The sequence below is a fragment of the Chlamydotis macqueenii genome, chromosome 1 (assembly GCF_036417535.1).
Source record: "Chlamydotis macqueenii isolate bChlMac1 chromosome 1, bChlMac1.mat, whole genome shotgun sequence".
NCBI classification, from domain to species: Eukaryota; Metazoa; Chordata; class Aves; order Otidiformes; family Otididae; genus Chlamydotis; species Chlamydotis macqueenii.
Genome location: NC_141556.1, coordinates 155,072,589 through 155,091,476, shown reverse-complemented (window position 1 = coordinate 155,091,476; position 18,888 = coordinate 155,072,589). Strand labels below are relative to the sequence as shown.

Genomic DNA, 18,888 nt, shown 5'->3' with positions numbered 1-18,888 from the left:
AATAAAAGAATACCTTCATCTCCTGCTTTTACATCAAGCACAACAAAAGCGTGCTTTATTGCAAAACACAAAAAGCTATTTACATCATCTAACTATCCTTCAGCAACACCGAGTTTGGCACCTTAGTACCGAGATCAATTATGATACTATTGGATGACTGTGCACTTGGCAAAGACAATCAGAAGTTACGCGCTGTTTTGATTGCAGTATGCTTATGTTTGTGTTTAGAACTTTAAAATATCCAGGGAGTAAAACTTAATGAGGGAACATTCCTGAAATAAAGCAATCTGAATTTCCAAGGTGCTACGGGACCTCTAGTTCAAATACTTGCCATAAGAATTTAAGAAGTTTAGCTTCTGTAGAAATTATCACATGGGCACATCTCGGTTCATTTTAAGAAACTCCGGTAGGACAGGTATGCTAATCCTTCAGTGTCTGAAATTTTGAAAAGTCAGAACTAGACAGGAAAACAGATACTTTTAATAATTATGCTCATACAGTTTTTATTATTTCACTAGTGTTTTAATAGTGCAACATCATTAAGGTCTTTTTTTTTTTTGTCTTGAAAGACAAATTATTTAATTAATGTCTTGATTCTGCTACCAAATCTGCTGTGGCAGCCTGTGGGCGGCAGGGGGAAGAGAGTTTTGGCACAGGCTGGGGCCAAACACCAGGAAAGTAGCTTTGCAGAAAGGGCACTGGGGGTCCTGGTGGGCACCAAGCTGACCACGAGCCAGCAGCGTGCCTCTGCAGTAAAGGCGGCCAGCAGCCTCCTGGGCTGCATTTGGCAGAGCATCGCCAGCAGGCAGAGGGAAGTGATCCTTCCCCTCTACTCAGCACTGGTGAGGCCACAGCTGGAGGGCTGGGTGCAGTCACAGGCTCCCCAATACAAGACAGACATGGTCTTACAGGAGCAAGTACAGGAAATGCTCATGGAGATGATGAAGGAACTGGAGTTATCTGTATAGGAAGAGAGGCTGAGGACTTGGGACTGTTCAGTCTGGACAAAAGAAGGCTCAAAGGGGATCTTTTCCACATGTATAAATACCTGGTGGGGGGAGTAAAGAAGAAAGAGACAGACTCTTCTCAGTGGTGCCCACGACAGGACAAGAAGCAATGGGCACAAACTGAAATACAGGGAATGCTGTTTAAACCTAAGAAAACCTTTTAAATGTGAGAGTGACAGAGCACTGGATCAGGTAGTCCAGGCAGGCCGTGCTGTCTCTGTCCTTGGAGATATTCAAATCTCAGCTGCACGCAGTCCTGGGCAACTGGCTGCAGCCCAGCCTGCTTGAGCAAGAGCTTGAGCGGGGGACTAGATGATCTCCAGAGCTGTGGTTCGAACTCAACTATTCTGTGATTCTGCGATCAACTGCACTGTTGTGGTCTAATGCATTTTGTGCTAATGAGAAATGCTTGAAAAACAAATCCTTCTCGGTTTCCCTGGCAGGATCTGGATTCAGACTTCTGTTTCTCTCACAGCAGTTCAGTGAGCACATACGGACTAGTCTGCTCCTGTGGTTTAGTTATTTTTGCTGTCTTTATCTATTGAACAGAAAAATCATGCTAACAAAGATCTGAACATGCTTTTTAAAACCAGCCTTATCAGCTTAATACCGACCCTTCTCCAAGAACTGCTATTACTACCTTAAGCCTAATCCTGCTTTTACTCACAGAAATATTTGCATTATTTCCTTGGGACTGGAAGAAAAAGCAACTGGAAGACTGCCCATAAAGGCTTAGTTTTATAGTCTGATTTATCAGAAATAAATCCTGAAATAGTCTTCCTCCAAAGTTTCCAGGATTGACTGAAGTCAGGAAAGAAGTGCAAACCCTGTTTTTCAACCATTTCAATCCTGTGTTTTAGCTACTGCAGTTCTCAGACAAAAGTACATTTCCCTCCAATGCAGCTATGTAAAGACTCCACTGAGGCAAATAATTTCAAGTATTTAAAATCAATTTAATTAAAGCATTTATAAATGTTTATGCATTTCCTAGTCTTTTTTTTTTAGGACTTAAAATACCATAATACGTAACAGATACAACACAAGCAACTGCATAAAGTAAAGACTGATCATCCCACTCTGTGAAAGAAATGCTTGTCACCAAACTTAGCTAAGAAATGAAAGTAAAATGTGTTTCAGTATGCTAGTGGGCTTCTAAGTTTCAGTTCTAGGCAGATAACTTTCCTCACAGCATGTCATAGTCTCCCCAGTACACTTCCCCTTGATTTAAACAGTTACTCCTACCCTGCACATAAAGCATAAAATGCACACTCAACCCAACCCTCTGCTGCGTGTAGTCCTATTAAGGATGTGTATGTAAATCTAAGAATACATGAAACTTGTAGAAGATCAAGGTTTAAGTTGTTTTTGCAAAGTACTTCAAGTGTCCCTTACTGTTGATATGTATACTATATAAATAAATACTTCTAAGTGGGAAGCTCATCTTTCCTTGTGAACGTACTGTATTTTCAGTATTTGTAAGTTGTTTATGAGGAACTAAAAAAATAAGAAAAATAAATAGTCATTAAAAATATTAAACAGCTTCCTATGAAATTCTAAAACCTGTTTAATTCCTGAGTATTTCCTGAATAATTCTTTCTTCCAGTCTGAATAATTATTCTTCATTTTGATCTGATTTCACATCTATTTGGAATACTTAGGGGGGTGTGGGGGAGGATAAACGTATCTTTTCACAACATGCCATCAATTAACAAACTGAGCATTTCAATCTTGCCTTTCCTTCCCTTAGGAATAGAGAAATAATAACAGATTTCCTGCTTAACTATCTCTGTCTCCTTTAAAGGAGATAAACGGTCAGTATTGCCTAGGTAATGGCACCGAATATGAACAAAGTCCATCAATCTAAAATAGCCTTATTCTCTTACAAGACCTGTGTGGTCTGGGACAAAACCCCAAAGGACCATGACTCCATTAATCCTGTAGGTCTTAGACTCTGTTAGAAATCTGAAGCTGCACAGATAGTGATTTTTTTTTCTCCAATAATATTATTTGTATGAGCTGTATTTATATTTAATTCAACAAGGGCTAAGTGGTATTGCTGATATATCCCTTGAAAGACTCTCAGCAAAGTCAAAGACTGACCTCTGCATATCATTTTACACTAAGAAGAAATCATTTATCTAATCTTCTGAGGAAGGAGGAGGAGAAAGGAAAGAAAAAAATGTGATCTTTGTACAACTGGAATCAGGGTGGCTGTTATCACGCAGGCTTTCATTAACACCACCACCACCAAAAAAAAAACCAAAAAACAACAGATTCCTGGACCGCGGAGTCTGTAACAAAGAGCACAGAAAATGTTAAAAAAAAATGGAATTGAAATTCTGATACAGTTTTGTGCCAGTTCTGGCTGGTTGGGAATAAACTTCCCAACAAAGGAAAAGCTACTGTTTCCTCTCCGGTAGCTCTCGATAGGTGTTTGGGGAGGTTGCCGGGGGCTGCGGACTGAAACCTGCCTCAGAGAGGTGTCAGGATGCTCAGCCAGCCAGGGTAGCCAGCACTTCAACTGTTTGGTCAGAATACTAAAATAACATTTTAATGTAAATCTGTTTGGCCATGCAAAGAGATTTATTCTTCCCAGCTGGGTTGTATTTCAGGGCACAATCTATATTGTCCTTTAACGTGTTCTTCCTCAGACAGTTATTGCCCTTTAATTGTAACAGGATGACAAAGTGAAAACATAAAAAGGCTTGTGATTTTTTCAAACCCAGCTAATGCTAAAGTTTCAGAATTCCTGTTTCGATTTTAAAAACCACAGTACTATTAAAGCACTTACCCAAAACACAGCACTAGTAGCCAGTATAAACCTTTAAATCACTCAGGGATTATATATATATATATATGTTTTTTAATTTAAGCCAGAAGGCAATTATGTAAGTGGGTCACTTGAAAAAAAGTTGACAAAAAACCTTTAAGGAAAGCTGCATACTCCATTTTGCCAGCGTCAAAGCCAATGAGCGTCATTAGCTCAGCAAGCTTGGCTAATGAGGTCGCAGGCAGAGCAAGCATTTCAGAGGAAACTTTCCTAGGACCATGCTGTAGCCCCCTCCCAAGTCTCAAGCCATTCTTTTACAAATTTTGAACAGATGAAGACTTCATAGCAGGTGACTTATTTTGCACTGCTCCCTTCCCTCTGGCTCAGCTTCCCGCAGGCTTCCCCAGGGCGCTGCCTCGGTGCAAACCCGGGGTACAGCAGCACTCTCCATGCCTTCTGACTATGGGCCAAGTTCGTTGGGAAGGGTTCAGGACAATTCATGTTCACTGGAAGTAAACATCTTTGGCATATTATATATGCTTGTGCTATGCTAACACATCTCCCTCCGATACAAGAAATGCTGCATCTGAGAGAAGTACTGAAGCAGTCATGCCACCGTCCAAGTACTTGCAGGTCGATCCCCTAGCATTGAGAAGACACGCCGTGCTCATCCTGAGCCATCCACAACAGCAGAAAAAAATCACACTTCATCCCCTAACCATGCAAAGATGTAAAAAGACTTTTTAATGTAAACATCAGAGTCGCAAATCTGCACACCCTTCTTCTGCTTAACTTTGCCCTTCGCACAGATATTTATGTTGCTGGGCATCATGTATCTTCCTTCATGCATCTGATTAAGGATTTCCTTAGAGACTTATGGTATGTTAGCTAAATCGTTGTATATTTTATGATAATCTAACATTAATACTTCTGAGATCTCAAGTACATTTGACCTTCTCCAGTTCTGCTAAAAAGAAATCAGGAAACTGTAGGAAAATGAATCTATTAATTTCCCAGGAATCAAAAATTGATGACAGCAAAGAAGAGAAAAGCAAGGACACTCTGTTACATCATTTATTCACTTTCACAATACCATTCAGTATCATCTTTCCAAGTACTGCTGTTCACAGAATTAACTCTTTGGATCCCGATACTCATATCGAGGAACATCTTGCCAAGAAATAGATTAGATTATTTTTTTTATTAAAGTACCATTACATGTGAAAACAGGTATCAGAAACTCATCTACTTTTTTACTTTTTTACAAAATTGTGAACTATGGAATGAGAAAAATTGCATCTTTTATATGCTTAGACCTAGGGAAGTACTGAGTAGAAAAGATCCCCTTCTGCTACACCTATCAAGAATACATCTGGATGATATAAAAATTATGGCTTGAAAAATCCCTGTACAATCACATTTCCCTAAAGGTACACAGGGTTCAGGAAGCTGCTTCATGCTGTGTCATAACTACTCATCCCAAAATGACTAACCTCCTCATCTGAATAGAGATTTTACTGCTTAATACAGCTCCACAAACCACATGCTATTACCTTAGAAAAACAAACCGTGTTTTCAAATAATGGCAAGACGATAAAGGTACATGATGATGCACAGAACATTCAAAGGGCTGACAACAGCCTGCCAGCATAAACAGCATGAGATCAGGCTGGAGACCATAGCAAGCACTGCAAAGATGCTGGGCTCAGTATACAACTCTTGTGTCAGGTTTGTGTGATGCCCCCTTAGTTGAGGGAATATCAGATCCTAAAATACTTCAAAATCAAAAGTTGGCACATAAAATGCATTGTTGCCTTCACCTAATAGCACCTCCATCTGCACTCCCCCCCCCCCAAAAAAAACCCCAACAAATCAAGACAAAACCCAAAACTCCCCAAATACACAGAAAATGGAAGGTATAAGGCAGAGGGAAAGGGAGGAAGGAAAGAGTGACGGAGGGAAGGAAAGAAGGGGAGAACTGGGGAAGGAACAAAGGAAGGAAGGTGGGAAGTGGGGAAGGAGGGAAAGGGGGAAGGAGGGAAGGAAGGAAGGAGGAAGGAAGGGGGCGAGGGGGAAGGATGGAAGGAGGGAGGAAGGCAGGAAGGGGAAGTACTGGAGTCAGTGGGAAACCAAACACACTCCCCTTTTGGGCCCAAGCACACCTGCTAAATTAGAGGTCTGGGAATAAGGATGTATGCAAACTACGTATGCCCTGCTTTGCTTACATGAGTAAGATGCATTATATTACTTACAAAAATGACAGTAAACATCCTGACTACCGGAACTTGCATCTGACAAGGCTGTGTCAGGTCACCAGCTTTTGAACACAAACTGTTAAAATCCTATCTAGCTCCAGTATCTCTGTAAAATGGTGTCCTAGCTGAGCCCTGGCCTAGTTTTCTACCCCTCTTAGTGTTTCTGAGACCGACATCACTGAGTTCATTGTTTTGTCCCTGAATGACAGAAAAGCGAGTTTTAGCTTCAGGATGTCTGGGGTTTCAGGGTTTGATTTTTTTTGTCCAACCTATTAAAATATGTGGGTAACCCTGCTGCAGCTCGGTTAGTATGCAAGCAATACAGTGATAAATTAGCCACTTGTTTATGCCAGAATGAGCAGGGAAAAGTAATATCCTAAGGCACTCCAGTATTACTGCAAGGCCAGTGTGATTTTGTGGGGCATTAGGCTGAAGGCTGAGCAAGTTCTTTCAACCAAACTATACTGTAATCTTCCAGGAAATGCGAAGTCTATTATGTCTTATTGCTATAATGAAATAATTATACAAAACTAATGAAAATGAGACATACTTAATAATTCCCTGGGTAAATCCATGACATAGATATGACAGAACTGACAGGGTATCAGAAAGTTCCATTTGTGCCCATAATTTTCAAGTCATAATTGTAATAGTGCCATTTGTTCCACTACAGCTGGTCTGCTGGGGATGTTTTTAAAAGCAGCACTAAATACTGAACACATTTCATCATTAAAGCCAATTATTTGAGCGTGGTCATTTTTATGCTACACATTTTCACTGGAGTTACAGACATCTATCACTCAACATCTCATTGTGCAGCCTTTACCCCGGTAAATATCACTGGATTTCAGTGGCAAGTTTGTCAAAGTTAAATGCTGTGAAAAGGGGTACCAGGTTTTTATAAAACCCTTGATTAAATAGAGAAAACACCTATATTAAGTGATCTTTTTGTCAAACCTTAAAAACAAACAAAAAAGGTGCTTTATCTCTCCCACAACTGTTATTCAGTAGTTTCTACATTTAATATTTAATACAGTAAATTCTTACTTAATTTCTGTGACACACAATCTGCTTTATACACAGTGTGTACCATTACAGATATAACTGGGAAGTGAGCATTAATTTATTTTAAATGCATTTCCATTTCCATTTCAAAAGCACTTGCTCAGAGCATTTGTAAAATCACCAATATTTTTAACTAAGAAATTAAGAAATATTTAGAGTGGGAGACATTACATGAAATAATTATCAGCCCTCCAGTTTTCAAGGAGGTGGCAGAAATAAGACACACCAGTATCTAACTTCATTGTAACTGCAGGAAAGCCAATGCACTGGAATCTGTCCATCTCCTACTAACTGGTGATGCTTCCTCAAGGCTTCAGAAGTCCCCATGGGGCTAAATGAGACCCGCAGGCCATGGTATTACAAAGACAAAACTTAAAGTAATGTAAATTGTTGTTGTACTGCTGAGGTCTCAGCTTATGCTAACTCCTGATTCACACCATTAACTTTTACACATCATAAGTAATTTGAATCACTTAACACAACGGTGACCTCCAGACTCGCTTTCAGCCATAAATACCTTATCAGACTAAAACTCACACAAAGTTTATATTGTTGGACACAGGCCTGTGTCACGCACATTCTTTTTACAAGTCCAGGACCATTGAAAAGGAGGAAATTCAAGATCATGCGAGTCTAAGTTTTGCCCAAGAACCCTCCTAGCTACTGTATGGACACAGCAGGTATGTGTGGCAGCTATGAACGCTCAACTACAGCCCACCAGTTAACCATTGTCAAAATTGGCACAAAAGTGGCCAAAAGGTCACTGCAGGAATCCCTGGACCACTTGGAGCAATGGCCAGCCATGGCACAGAGGATGCCTCAGCTCAGAATGGCTGGGCTACCCTACTTCTGCTCCTGATGTGAGGGCACCAGAGGGCAAGGCCTATGGCATGGAACACCACCAGAGCTGCGAGCAGGAAACACATCACAGTTTAGCTGCACGCAGCTTTTCATTGTGCATACAGGTCACGATATTGTGGACAAAAGGAGAAGTCATTCAGTGCACACAGGTCATGATATTATGCACAAAAGGAGAAGTCCTTTACACGCATACAAGTACAATCTAATTTGGTTTACACAAATCAAGGAGAAAAGAGACAGAGGTCCCATGGAATTCAGAAATAATGTCGAAAATATGCTGGTAAGAAAATATTTTCAGAGAAAAAAATACACATCCCTTCACATTCTTCTTAGTTTCCTTATAATGCACCAGACAACATACAAAAGAACAAACTATTGTATTTAAAAGAATGAACAACTGGTATTTTGAACTTACATATGACGTAATAATCTTTGTTCTTCTGAAATTCCAGGCCCCAGAGATTAGGACTGAACTCTTGAAACTTGATGGTAAACTTAACATCTTGATCTGGCTTGGCACAGTTGAGTAGAGGTGTATTGTCCTTTTTAATAGCACAGCTATCTGCTTGGTCTTTATCAACCATGTAGACCTTATAATATTCATACTGGCCAACAGTTTTAGAGTCCACCTTTGGGCATATAATATCCAGTTTGTCTCCTATCTGTGGATATAGTACCAATCCTTGTCCAGGAAGGAATCTAAAACAGAAAGGAAAACAAAAAAGAGAGAGAGAGGGGAAAAAAAAAAAAAAGGAAAATGTGAGACACTTGATAAAATCTCATCCAGAAAAGTAGCAATTGCAATGGACAGAAAGGAATAAACACACAGTTTCCAAAACCAAAATGACAGACTGAGCAAACCAGTTCTTAATAGTTTGGGCCTGACTCAATTTAATATCAACAAGATGTTTATTTAGATCTTGGAAATTACAGATGGATTGAGTTTTATAGTCTTCATCCCAGTTTTGCAAACTCTAGAAGGTTTTACATCTCTGGCAGGCACTGCCGTTTACTTCCACATTTGGCCATTTACAGCAGCTAGTACAACGCATGATGGGCTGCAATCCTGTTTTTCCGCTTTGGTAACATTCTACTATTCTTGCATATATTTTGCTAATTTTGGACATGGGAGAAGGACAAGAATAAATTTTTCAAAGCCCCTGAGCAGCTGTGTGGGAAAGGAAACATCGCAGATTTTAAGAGTTAACATCATCAAGATGCTGATTGATGTTACTATTGTAACACAAAGGAACATCAGTCACTCACCAGGATCACGCTTATAGACCTGGGGTACACAGAGATCTACCTGAGCCAAGTATCACACATGCTTCTGATAAAACACTTTTCCACGACAGTGTGACCACTACACTACAATGATTTCTTCTCTTCATAAACTCATTAGTTTGACTCTTTTTTTTCTTTTTTGTGCTACAAGTGAAACACAGGTGTGCTTTTCCCTCATTATAGATGAAGACTTCTTACACAAACCAGCAGTGAGCTTTAATGTTTGGGGTTAGACTTGATACTGTATCTTTCCTACTCGTATTAATTAACAGGCAAACTTCACCACTTCTTCATGAAAGAAAAATATAAATAATTACCCATAGTATCAATTCACTCACAAAATAAGGAGCCTTGTTCTCATAAGGACAAAAGCCACAGCAGGTCTGTTTGTTTCTCTTTTTTTTCTCCTTAAGATGTTTTTCTTCCAATTAAGGCCAAGAAGTCTGTGTTTTAGAACTACAGCCAACGGCACAACATCCTCGAATGCATGGACCTAAAAGCCTGACTGACTTTCCTCTTTCTGCTGCCTGCCAGCCTTTTCCAAAGATCTTCCTTAATGGAGAATCGGCCTGAAAAACTGACTGAAACAATTGCCGCCTAATGAACACCCTTCTCCAAGTGCTAGCTTATAAACAGCACACGTAGTAAATCTCACTTATTCACAGGCAGCCTTCCTGGAAACTTTAAATTAGAGTAGTAAGGTCCAAGCAGAACAAAGCCGCAGGCGTCGGTGACCTCCAGCCTCTGGCTTGGCTAAAGGAGCCCACCAGCATGTAGTAGTACTGAGGGAGGACTTACTAAATTAGAGAAAAGAATGATGTGACGCCCCAAATTTCAAATCCATCATTTACAACTGCTTGCTCCCACACAATGCAAGTTTATGATCGGCGCTAATTGAGCGGGATTATTTTCCACTCACAAAGCCTCTGTAAGAATTATATTTGTTGTGAAGCAGCACATAGCAGGACAAAAACACGTAATTACAGATTTAGGGAAAAAGAACAATGAAATGTTATGGCAAGAAAAGCGACTGTTGATGTACAAATCACTGCGCTCTTTTGTGTCGTGCAGTGTAATTTTCAGACTACAGAAACCAGGCTTGGCCACGCCTGTTCAAACTGAGATGCACTGGAGACAAGGCAAAGCTGCGCCGCCTCCTCCAGCTCTTGGACACGCCAAAGGAACGCAGGGACTACCACCTCCCGAAAGCCAGCACGGCGAAACAAAGGGGAAGGCGGAAATACATCCTCCTCGGCGTCACCAGCCCGGTGAGGGACAACTGAGGGAGATGCCAGTTCTGCAAAATCACCGAGGAAATGGCTGGAGGAAGATCCCAGCCAGCAAACGTTCCCAAGGGAGCCACACGGATCTTGACTCAGGCTCTTCTCAGGGATTGACTCTGACTAGGGAAATGCAAAGGGACAGAGTTTCTGAGCTAACCTCCATCACCTGTGCCTGACTTTACCACCTGTCCTGGTTTTGGCTGGCATAGAGTTAATTTTCTTCCCAGTAGGTGGTATAGCGCTGTGTTTTGGATTTAGGATGAGAATAATGTTGATAACATGCAGAAGTTTTAGTTGTTGCTAAGCTGGGCTTACATTAAGTCAAGGGCTTTTCAGCTTCTCAAGCCCTGCCAGCGAGGAGGCTGGAGGGGCACAAGAAGCTGGGAGGGGGCACAGCCAGGACAGCTGATCCAACCTGGCCAAAGGGATATTCCGTATCACAGGGCATCATGCTCAGCATATAAACTGGGGGAAGTTGGCAGGGGGGAATCGCTGTTGGGCTGGGCATTAGTCAGCGGATGGTGAGCAACTGTATTATGCATCACTCGTTTTGCATAGTCTTTTATTATTATTATTGTTGTCGTTGTTGTTATTTTCTCTTCCTTTGCTGTCCCATTAAATTGTCTTTATCTCAACCCTGGAGTTTTACTTTTTTTTTCGATTCTCCTCCCCATCTCACCAGGGAGAGGAGGTGGAGTGAGCGAGTGGCTGCATGGTGCTAAGTTGCCAGCTTGAGTTAAACCATGACATCACTATCTCTGACCACAGCCCCATTTTATTTTGCTTCTGTGCAGAAGTGTTATACCAGAAAGATGAAAATTACTTGTATTCCTCCATCTGCATGCCAGGACAAAGGCTGGTCACTGTGCGATCCCACCACTACAAATACTTCTTGCCAGTAATTCTTCTTCACATAACGGGAATGTGTAACATGAAGCACATGAGATTTCAGAGGACTGGATCTTTGTTTTTAAATTAATCAATTTAAGATTCCCATGCATAATAAATATTAAATTCATACGGTTAGAAACAGGCTCCTGTCTGTCATTATCAACAACGTGATCTAAAAGCTGCCCTGAAAAACAAAACCTGCTGACTCCAATTTCAGATTTTGTGTATATATGTGAGTAAGGAAGCAGCAGTATATGTTCTCCATGCAAACTCCAAGTGCAAACAGGATGGGTTTAGAGACGGCATGCCAGGCAATCCTCAGAAACAGCTACTGGAGAGAAAGCACACTTGTGTGCCTTGATTAAGTAGCCAGGAATTGCCCCATAAAAGGTAGAAAACCGAACCACCCCCAACAGACAGCTAAAACACATTTTACAAGAGCTTTAAACCGACGCACTCGTTAAGACTTTACGGCAGGGGAATATTCTTGCTATGGCTCTGAAGTCTGTACAGTTTGAGAACTAAACTCCGTAAATCTCCTTCCACTTGAGTTTCTGAACTCGTAGGATCTAACGCTGATGGGATTAGGAAAGAAAAAAGGACGATAATGAAAGGATTAATCTGAGAACTTGATCGTATTGAAATTTTTTCCACAGTTTGCAGTTTTGATAGTGACCTTTGCAAGAAAGACATTTTTCCAATTTACTTTGCTTATTTTCTTACAACAATAAAGCACAAATATGGATGGAGAGAATAAAAAAGTTTCACGTCATGCAATTTCAGTTTGACCAGAAAACTTAGAGTGGTCAATTAGTAGTACGTGTGATTATTATCCCTGCATTTGTGTAGCACTTTTGCTACTGTATTTTCATAAAGACTTTAAATAAATCATTTGCTGGGTACTAAGCATTTTCTGAAGCTATTTATTAAGTGTCAGGAGGATTAAGACTACTGTTTTATGATCCTATTTTTGAAAATCTTATCACTAAAAAAAAAAAAAAAACGCACAATGTACGTTCAGCCTTGGTAGAGATTAACAAAAACTTCAGGATTAATCCTGAATCTTTATTTCTGCAAGTGCTGATGTAGCCTTAAGCATTCTGGGGTAGCATCAACACTTCTGAAATGTTTGCAGGATAGCATCTGTAAAAATAAAGTTAATGAACTGGCTTTAGAAGTCTGATCAGCACGTGCCTTCTACTAACTAAAAAACTGTCCCCTCCCTCCCTCCCCGCCTTGAAAAAAAATAAAGATGGAGCAAGAGGTTTTCAGAATCCTGTGACAGATACCGATGAGGTTCCGTTACTCCAGTGGTTGCTTGGGACACTGACATGCTCTTTGAGTGGCCGGGACAGCGACAGCACTGGAACCATTGCTTTCTATAAAAAGCAAACTTTCTACTTTTCAGCTCTAAATGTTCTTTTCTGGGAAACCTACATACCAGTATAGGCCCCTGCACCTCAACAGAAACTTAGGAGAAAAGCTCAGTGAGTTTCATGGCTAATTTCTGTCAGCAGTCAGATACAGTGAGACTAGAGCATTCAGAGAATCTTGCTCACAATTAATAATCCTAGTGCTTACTGTGAGAAAGCACAGGAAAGTATTTTAAGCACAGGAAAAGCTGAACGATGAAATTAATGCATTTTTCTGTCTGGCACTTTTGGACACAGTGGGTATTTTTACCATCAGCCCAAAACTGGTGTATTATGGGCGACATTTGACATCTGTGCAAAGCCCATGGATGTGAATCCCTCCCACGTGTCCAACTAGTCATGCAGCTTATCACATAACAGCAACATGCAGAGTTCCCAAACCTTTTTAAAAATAAGTATTATATTAGACCAAAAATTCACATGGCATATGAACAGAAAATAGGAACAGAGTAGTCCATTCCCCACTCCCAGCAATGTTACAATAATTTTCTGTATCATGTTTATTTTAAGGCCAAGCAGTTCCTGGCACTAATGTACCCTTACTGGTCAAAGCCCTAGAAGTTAAAATTTGATTATGAAATTTTACAAAAAAATAATATTTATATTATGCACAGCTTCCAATTAATTTCTTAAGAATCTACTTGTTGTTCATAGAACCTTAGCATATTCAGCCATATTATATTGTAAAAGAGTTTTCCTTAATGATAACCACTCAAACTTGCCTGATTTTAAAATAGTAAATTCTAAAAAATATTGGAACTTTACCTGTCAGCATTCTTTTTCACTGAAAATATTCTACTATTCCTCTCTACACAGACATTTCTGAAACTGTAAAATTATCAACAGATAAAATTCTTAAGAGAAATAAATTCTTAGAGATTTTGTTAATCACTAGTGACTGATGTAACAAACATGTCGCCATGCTTTTCCCAACTTGCAAAACTATATATACACACAGACACTATAAATATATATATGCACACTTAGCTTTAACGATATCCTAGCAATTATAAAATAAATGCAATTTTAGAAAGCGTGTCAGTACTTGTTGTGAATCTTGTATATTTAACTGGGGAAACAGTGCCAAATTTCTGTGCTTTAATACCTTACCTGAACTAATTGGTGTAGGCAGTTAGCTTTAAATTAATGTAACAAAAATAACCCTAAAAATGTGAACAATCAAGATGCTTCTTAAAATGCAGCCTGAAACTTTCTGCTGGGGGATTCCTACCCATTTAACTTTATGAAGTATAACTACCAGCCTGACTATAAAGTTATTCATTGAAAAGTTTTATTAAGGAAATATCATGAATACTAATAACACAGTATGTTAATCCATTACTTGTACAAGCGCAAACTGAAACAGAATACAGAATAGCATTCCTCGTACAAGTCCTTACTGTTTAAAAAGAACAGTTATTAAACAGTGTATGTATCCATCATCTGGCTTTCGGGAAAATAACAACATTCATATTTTGAATATCATTTTGTCCACGGGAGAACTATTTAAGCAAGGCAGAAGTCCAAAGCATATAAAAGTTCCAGGAAAAGGTCCTACAGATTTCAGTGAAGCAGCAGTGGGCTAATCACAGCCTGCTGAATGAGATGAAAAAAAACAGTTTACTGATTCCCAGAGACTTTGAACTGAATAAAATCCAAAAACACAGACCAGAGCTCTCTTAATAGTCCTTTGCTCCACACAGAGCTTTCACAGTAGTTTCTGTCATATTCAACATCATAGACAGAGATACGCCATGTGGATATAAGGTATACACCCAGCTGTAAATCTGAAATGCTTTTCTGCAGAAGCAGTGATTTTATAGGACTGATCTCACTCCAGTTTAAATGGATTAAATGAACGCGAATTCAATGAGAAGAGGATCAGTGACTGCTGTGGAACAGAGAGAAAAACAAGCTTCATCAAAAAAGATCAATGTGGAGTCTCTGTCTCAAAATGGGTATGGAATTTGGTTGAAAAGAAAGGCACTAACCTTATGAGAAGTCTCTGTAAGAAAAATTACCATAACTTGACACAGCAAGACGGCAGACTGGCTTTATACACAGACTAGCAAATGAAACTTTGAAAACAAAAGAAGTACAGCATTTCATATTATTAAAATTCTTTTAAGTGAGCTTTGGAAGCTACTTTTCTTTGCCAATGCAGCATTATTAAATTATTTTAATACTATAACCAAGTTTTACAGTCCATGCTAAATAGGTATATTTTTGAATTTAAATAAAATTTAAGAAGTTTAATCTGCTGACCTTTATTTATATGTAACATTTTTCCACGCAGTTAATGAAACTATTCATGTAAGCAATGGTTACTTGCATTAATAGGACTTGCGGGCTAGAAACTAAATTGAATTCAAACAAATAAATAAACAAATATATTCATGCTCATCCCTTAAGATCTTTAATGGTAAGTACCACATTATACAGAGCCAGATTATAAAATACCGTAACACAGTTTCTAAAGGTGCAGCTCTTGTATTTCTCACTTCCACTGGAAGGGAAGAACCTCTTTTCGGGGTTTGGCCTCTCCTGCAATAAAACCTGTAGCAAGCCCACAAAATAACGCTCTGAAACAGTCCCCTGACACTGTAGCTGACCTCCATCCCAGGGTTTCCAGTACCTCTAAAGGAGCCCATCTTCTTTCGGACCACCCGGGGGAAATGCCTGAAGTGTACTGAAAAAGGGAATGGTCGAGGGTTTATTTTGTTTTAATCACCACTGTGGATACAAAATGGTAGTGTTGCCACCATCTCGTGTGTCTCAGTTAGTCATGCAAATGGATGCCGTTCTTCTTGCCCTTTCCTGGACCTATTCTTATCGAAATCAGTTGCAAAATTTTCATTGACTTCAGTAGGGCAAGACAATGCAATATGTCTACAGCTGAAACCTTAATAACCTACAGAAGAACGATTTTGCAGCAGTATTATGTTTTCTCAAAATTTTAAATGGACAGGGAAGGAGGAGAATGTATGAAATTTTAGCTGTTTCATTTATCCATTCATTGCATCACCTTCTGCAAAACACTACAGGAAAGCATATAAAGTACAACAAAAGATTCCTAATAGGCATAAAATAAGGACAGGCTGAGACTGCATATACTTCTCACCAAATAAAACATTTTTTCACATGGACCTGCAGGATTTGACAGCCAAATTGTACAATCACATCACAGTCCTAAAGGCACGGAGCTTCCATTGGATAGAGAGACACCCACAGACACCATCCCTCTTCAAACACGTCAGAAAATGCCCTGACTGGTCCCCTAGAAAGACGTGTCATGAGTTCCTCTCACCAAATAACTCGTGTGACTATTGCTGTTGCAGAGATACAGACACTCACTTCTTTGATCCATACAGCTTGGGACGGTCACAGGTCTAGAGGCGCCTCGCACTTGAGAGGACAAAACCTGTATCTAAGAGGTGGTATTTGGCATGAACCGTACCCCTTTCACCCTTCACGCAGACGAAAGGTCACCTGCAACCCGGCACCGAACACCTCTTACTGGAGACAGTCTCTCCAAGAGAAAATCTGGTTCCTTAAAAGCTGTGATATATGAGGTTATGGATGTGATCTCATGCCATGGAAAAAGTAAATCAGCCAAAGGAGGTGCTGCAGACTCTCCTTGGGGGCTACCCCAATCCTGGGCTCGAGGAGAGGTAGCTGGCTCTGCAATTCCTGACCAGGGGATGGAGCCATCTTGGCATGACCACAGACTCAGCCCCCCAGCACGCAGCTGCCAGAAGGGTTTTGCTGTCAGACAGCATATCTGTTTCAACTGGACGCCATCTCTGCCTGCAAGAGAGGGTTTCGTTTTGCTGGAAAGCTGCCCTTTCCCTCGCTGCTTGGCTCTCTCACTCACAGAGCAAAGCAAAAAACCCACTTAGATAACTAAAACCTTCAGACCAACTTGTGCTTTACCCTCCGTCCCCAACGTATATGCAGGGTACAAAAACAGATGCGCAGTTTTCTTCCCATAACAAGGAAGCATGTTTTCCTCTGCCTTAAAAAATCCTCTGAGAGCAAACACCTATCTATCTGGGTTTTTTTCCTCTACAACTGGAAACAAGATCTGGGCTTTTTGCACAAGAATATGCAGCCTGGCTTAGAACATTTACCACACGGGTAAGGCTTGAAATGCTGAAAATACGTACGATTCGACTTTTTACCAAGGCTGACAAAGGAATTTTTTTTAAATATAGATTTTATATTCAGTTTTCATACATGATCTCCACATAAAGCACTATTAATAGCAATTAACTTTTTGTATTATTGTGCAGAAAGCAATTACTGCTCTGCTAAAAGTACTTAAAGCACTAGAGAATTCTGATCCATTTACTAAATCAATTCTTGTTACCACAAAAGAACCACTAATGTGCTTCAGGACAGTCTCCTAACTAAGAGTGGGAGGGAAAAAAAAAAAAGGATAGATATGACCAATATTCTATTTTCAAGTGTATTATATTAACATTTCATCAGCATTTACAGAAATATGAACCCTCACAACAGCGCTGGACTTACTCAGCTTCAGCAAACTGGGAATCACTCCTCAAATCACTGCTTGCTCTCTCTCTCTCTCCCATGCACAAGCATGGAAACACACACAGGCACGTTCTCCTTTTTACTGCATTTCAGCAGAAACATGCTTTCTACATAGAGTTTAAAAAACTGCAAGAGGCTGCAGTGGAGAGTAGCAGCCAATCTGTATAAATGGCTTATTCTGAGGAATTTTTGAAAGAGAAAACACTCAGTAGGTGCATTGTAATTAGTTGCTCTTTCTAGTTACCTCTTGACAAATGATGCATGCGGGTCTGGATGAGAGCCCAACTCTTGACCCATGCCACCACTACACACTTCAGTACTTCAAGCAGAAACCCCTAGCCTCAGCATTCTTTCTTTTCATTTTGTTTTTCCCAAAACGCGGTGCTGGTAATGCACAACATGAGAACCAGACATGATTAGCAAAGCTGGAATTCTTTCAGAAGTGCTTCGTATAGCTCTGTCCTAAATATATCCGAGGAAAGCTTCCTGCCTTCAGTTCCTTCCAAATACATTGCACGTTTCAGGACTGGGTTAAAGGACAGAACATGGAAATACACACAGCAAAGGTTGTTCCCACAATGCTTAACGATACGCTTTGGTGACATTCGTAAGGCTTTCAAACAGAAGATATTCATGTGATCATTATTTTAAATAAGGGAGATTATAAGCCTACTGAGAAATGCAACTTGTGCCACAAAAAATACCCTTAAAAAAATAAACATTTTTTGGATAGCACTTTACTGCCCCCTTTTGCACTTTAACATTAGAACAGGTTTCAACAGGAACCTTCCTCGAAGAAACACTGTGAAGAAGGTACGGGGTAAGAGGGCAGGACATCATGTTTGCACACTAGCAGACTAGCAAGCACTGCTTTGGGGACACTTTCCACCTACCTTCAGTGTAAGCAAATGAAACATCCAGCTTTCGTTGTCCCTAATTTGCCATGGAAGAGATCAGTAATGGATGGTTTAAATTATCATTTTCCATTTTGATCTGCATGTATATGGGCAACTGGGAAGGAAGGGGATATTGCTCATTAACACTCGTTGTCTCTCTAGCACAACTATCTAAAGCAAAGCTCATCTGCAACTTGAATTTGGTTTTATTCATGAGGAAGAAAAGAACGACAAAGGGCTTTCCAGTCTGAGACCATTCATGTGTTAGCAATCCCTTAGCTGAAAGGATGGGTGTATCCTTCAGAGGAAAACTTCACAAACTGGCAGGCAGGAATATTTTCATGAAAGGTGAAGACAAGAAGCCTAGACATTCAAATAGCCTACAAGCCTAGAGGCATAAACCCGTTCTGCAACTCCACACTGCAATTACAGTCAGGACAGAATCCATGTATGTCTCTGTGTGTCCACATATATCTACAAAAGGTAATAAATCTATAGTCTAGTGGCCAGCTATTTACAAAATACTAATTCATTATGACAGAGCCGGGGGGGGGGGACCTGTCCTGCCCCTACCCTCAGCTTCCATTTG

At 40.1% G+C, this 18,888-nt stretch overlaps 1 protein-coding gene across 1 annotated transcript in view; it reads right to left on the bottom strand.

Annotated features, from left to right (window-relative positions):
* EFNB2 (ephrin B2) overlaps positions 1-18,888 on the bottom strand; it is a 46,502-nt gene that overhangs the window by 14,618 nt on the left and 12,996 nt on the right. The window contains exon 2 of the mRNA XM_086770680.1: positions 8,374-8,657. Coding sequence (XP_086626806.1) covers positions 8,374-8,657 — 284 coding nt within the window. The remainder of the gene's footprint in view (positions 1-8,373; positions 8,658-18,888) is intronic.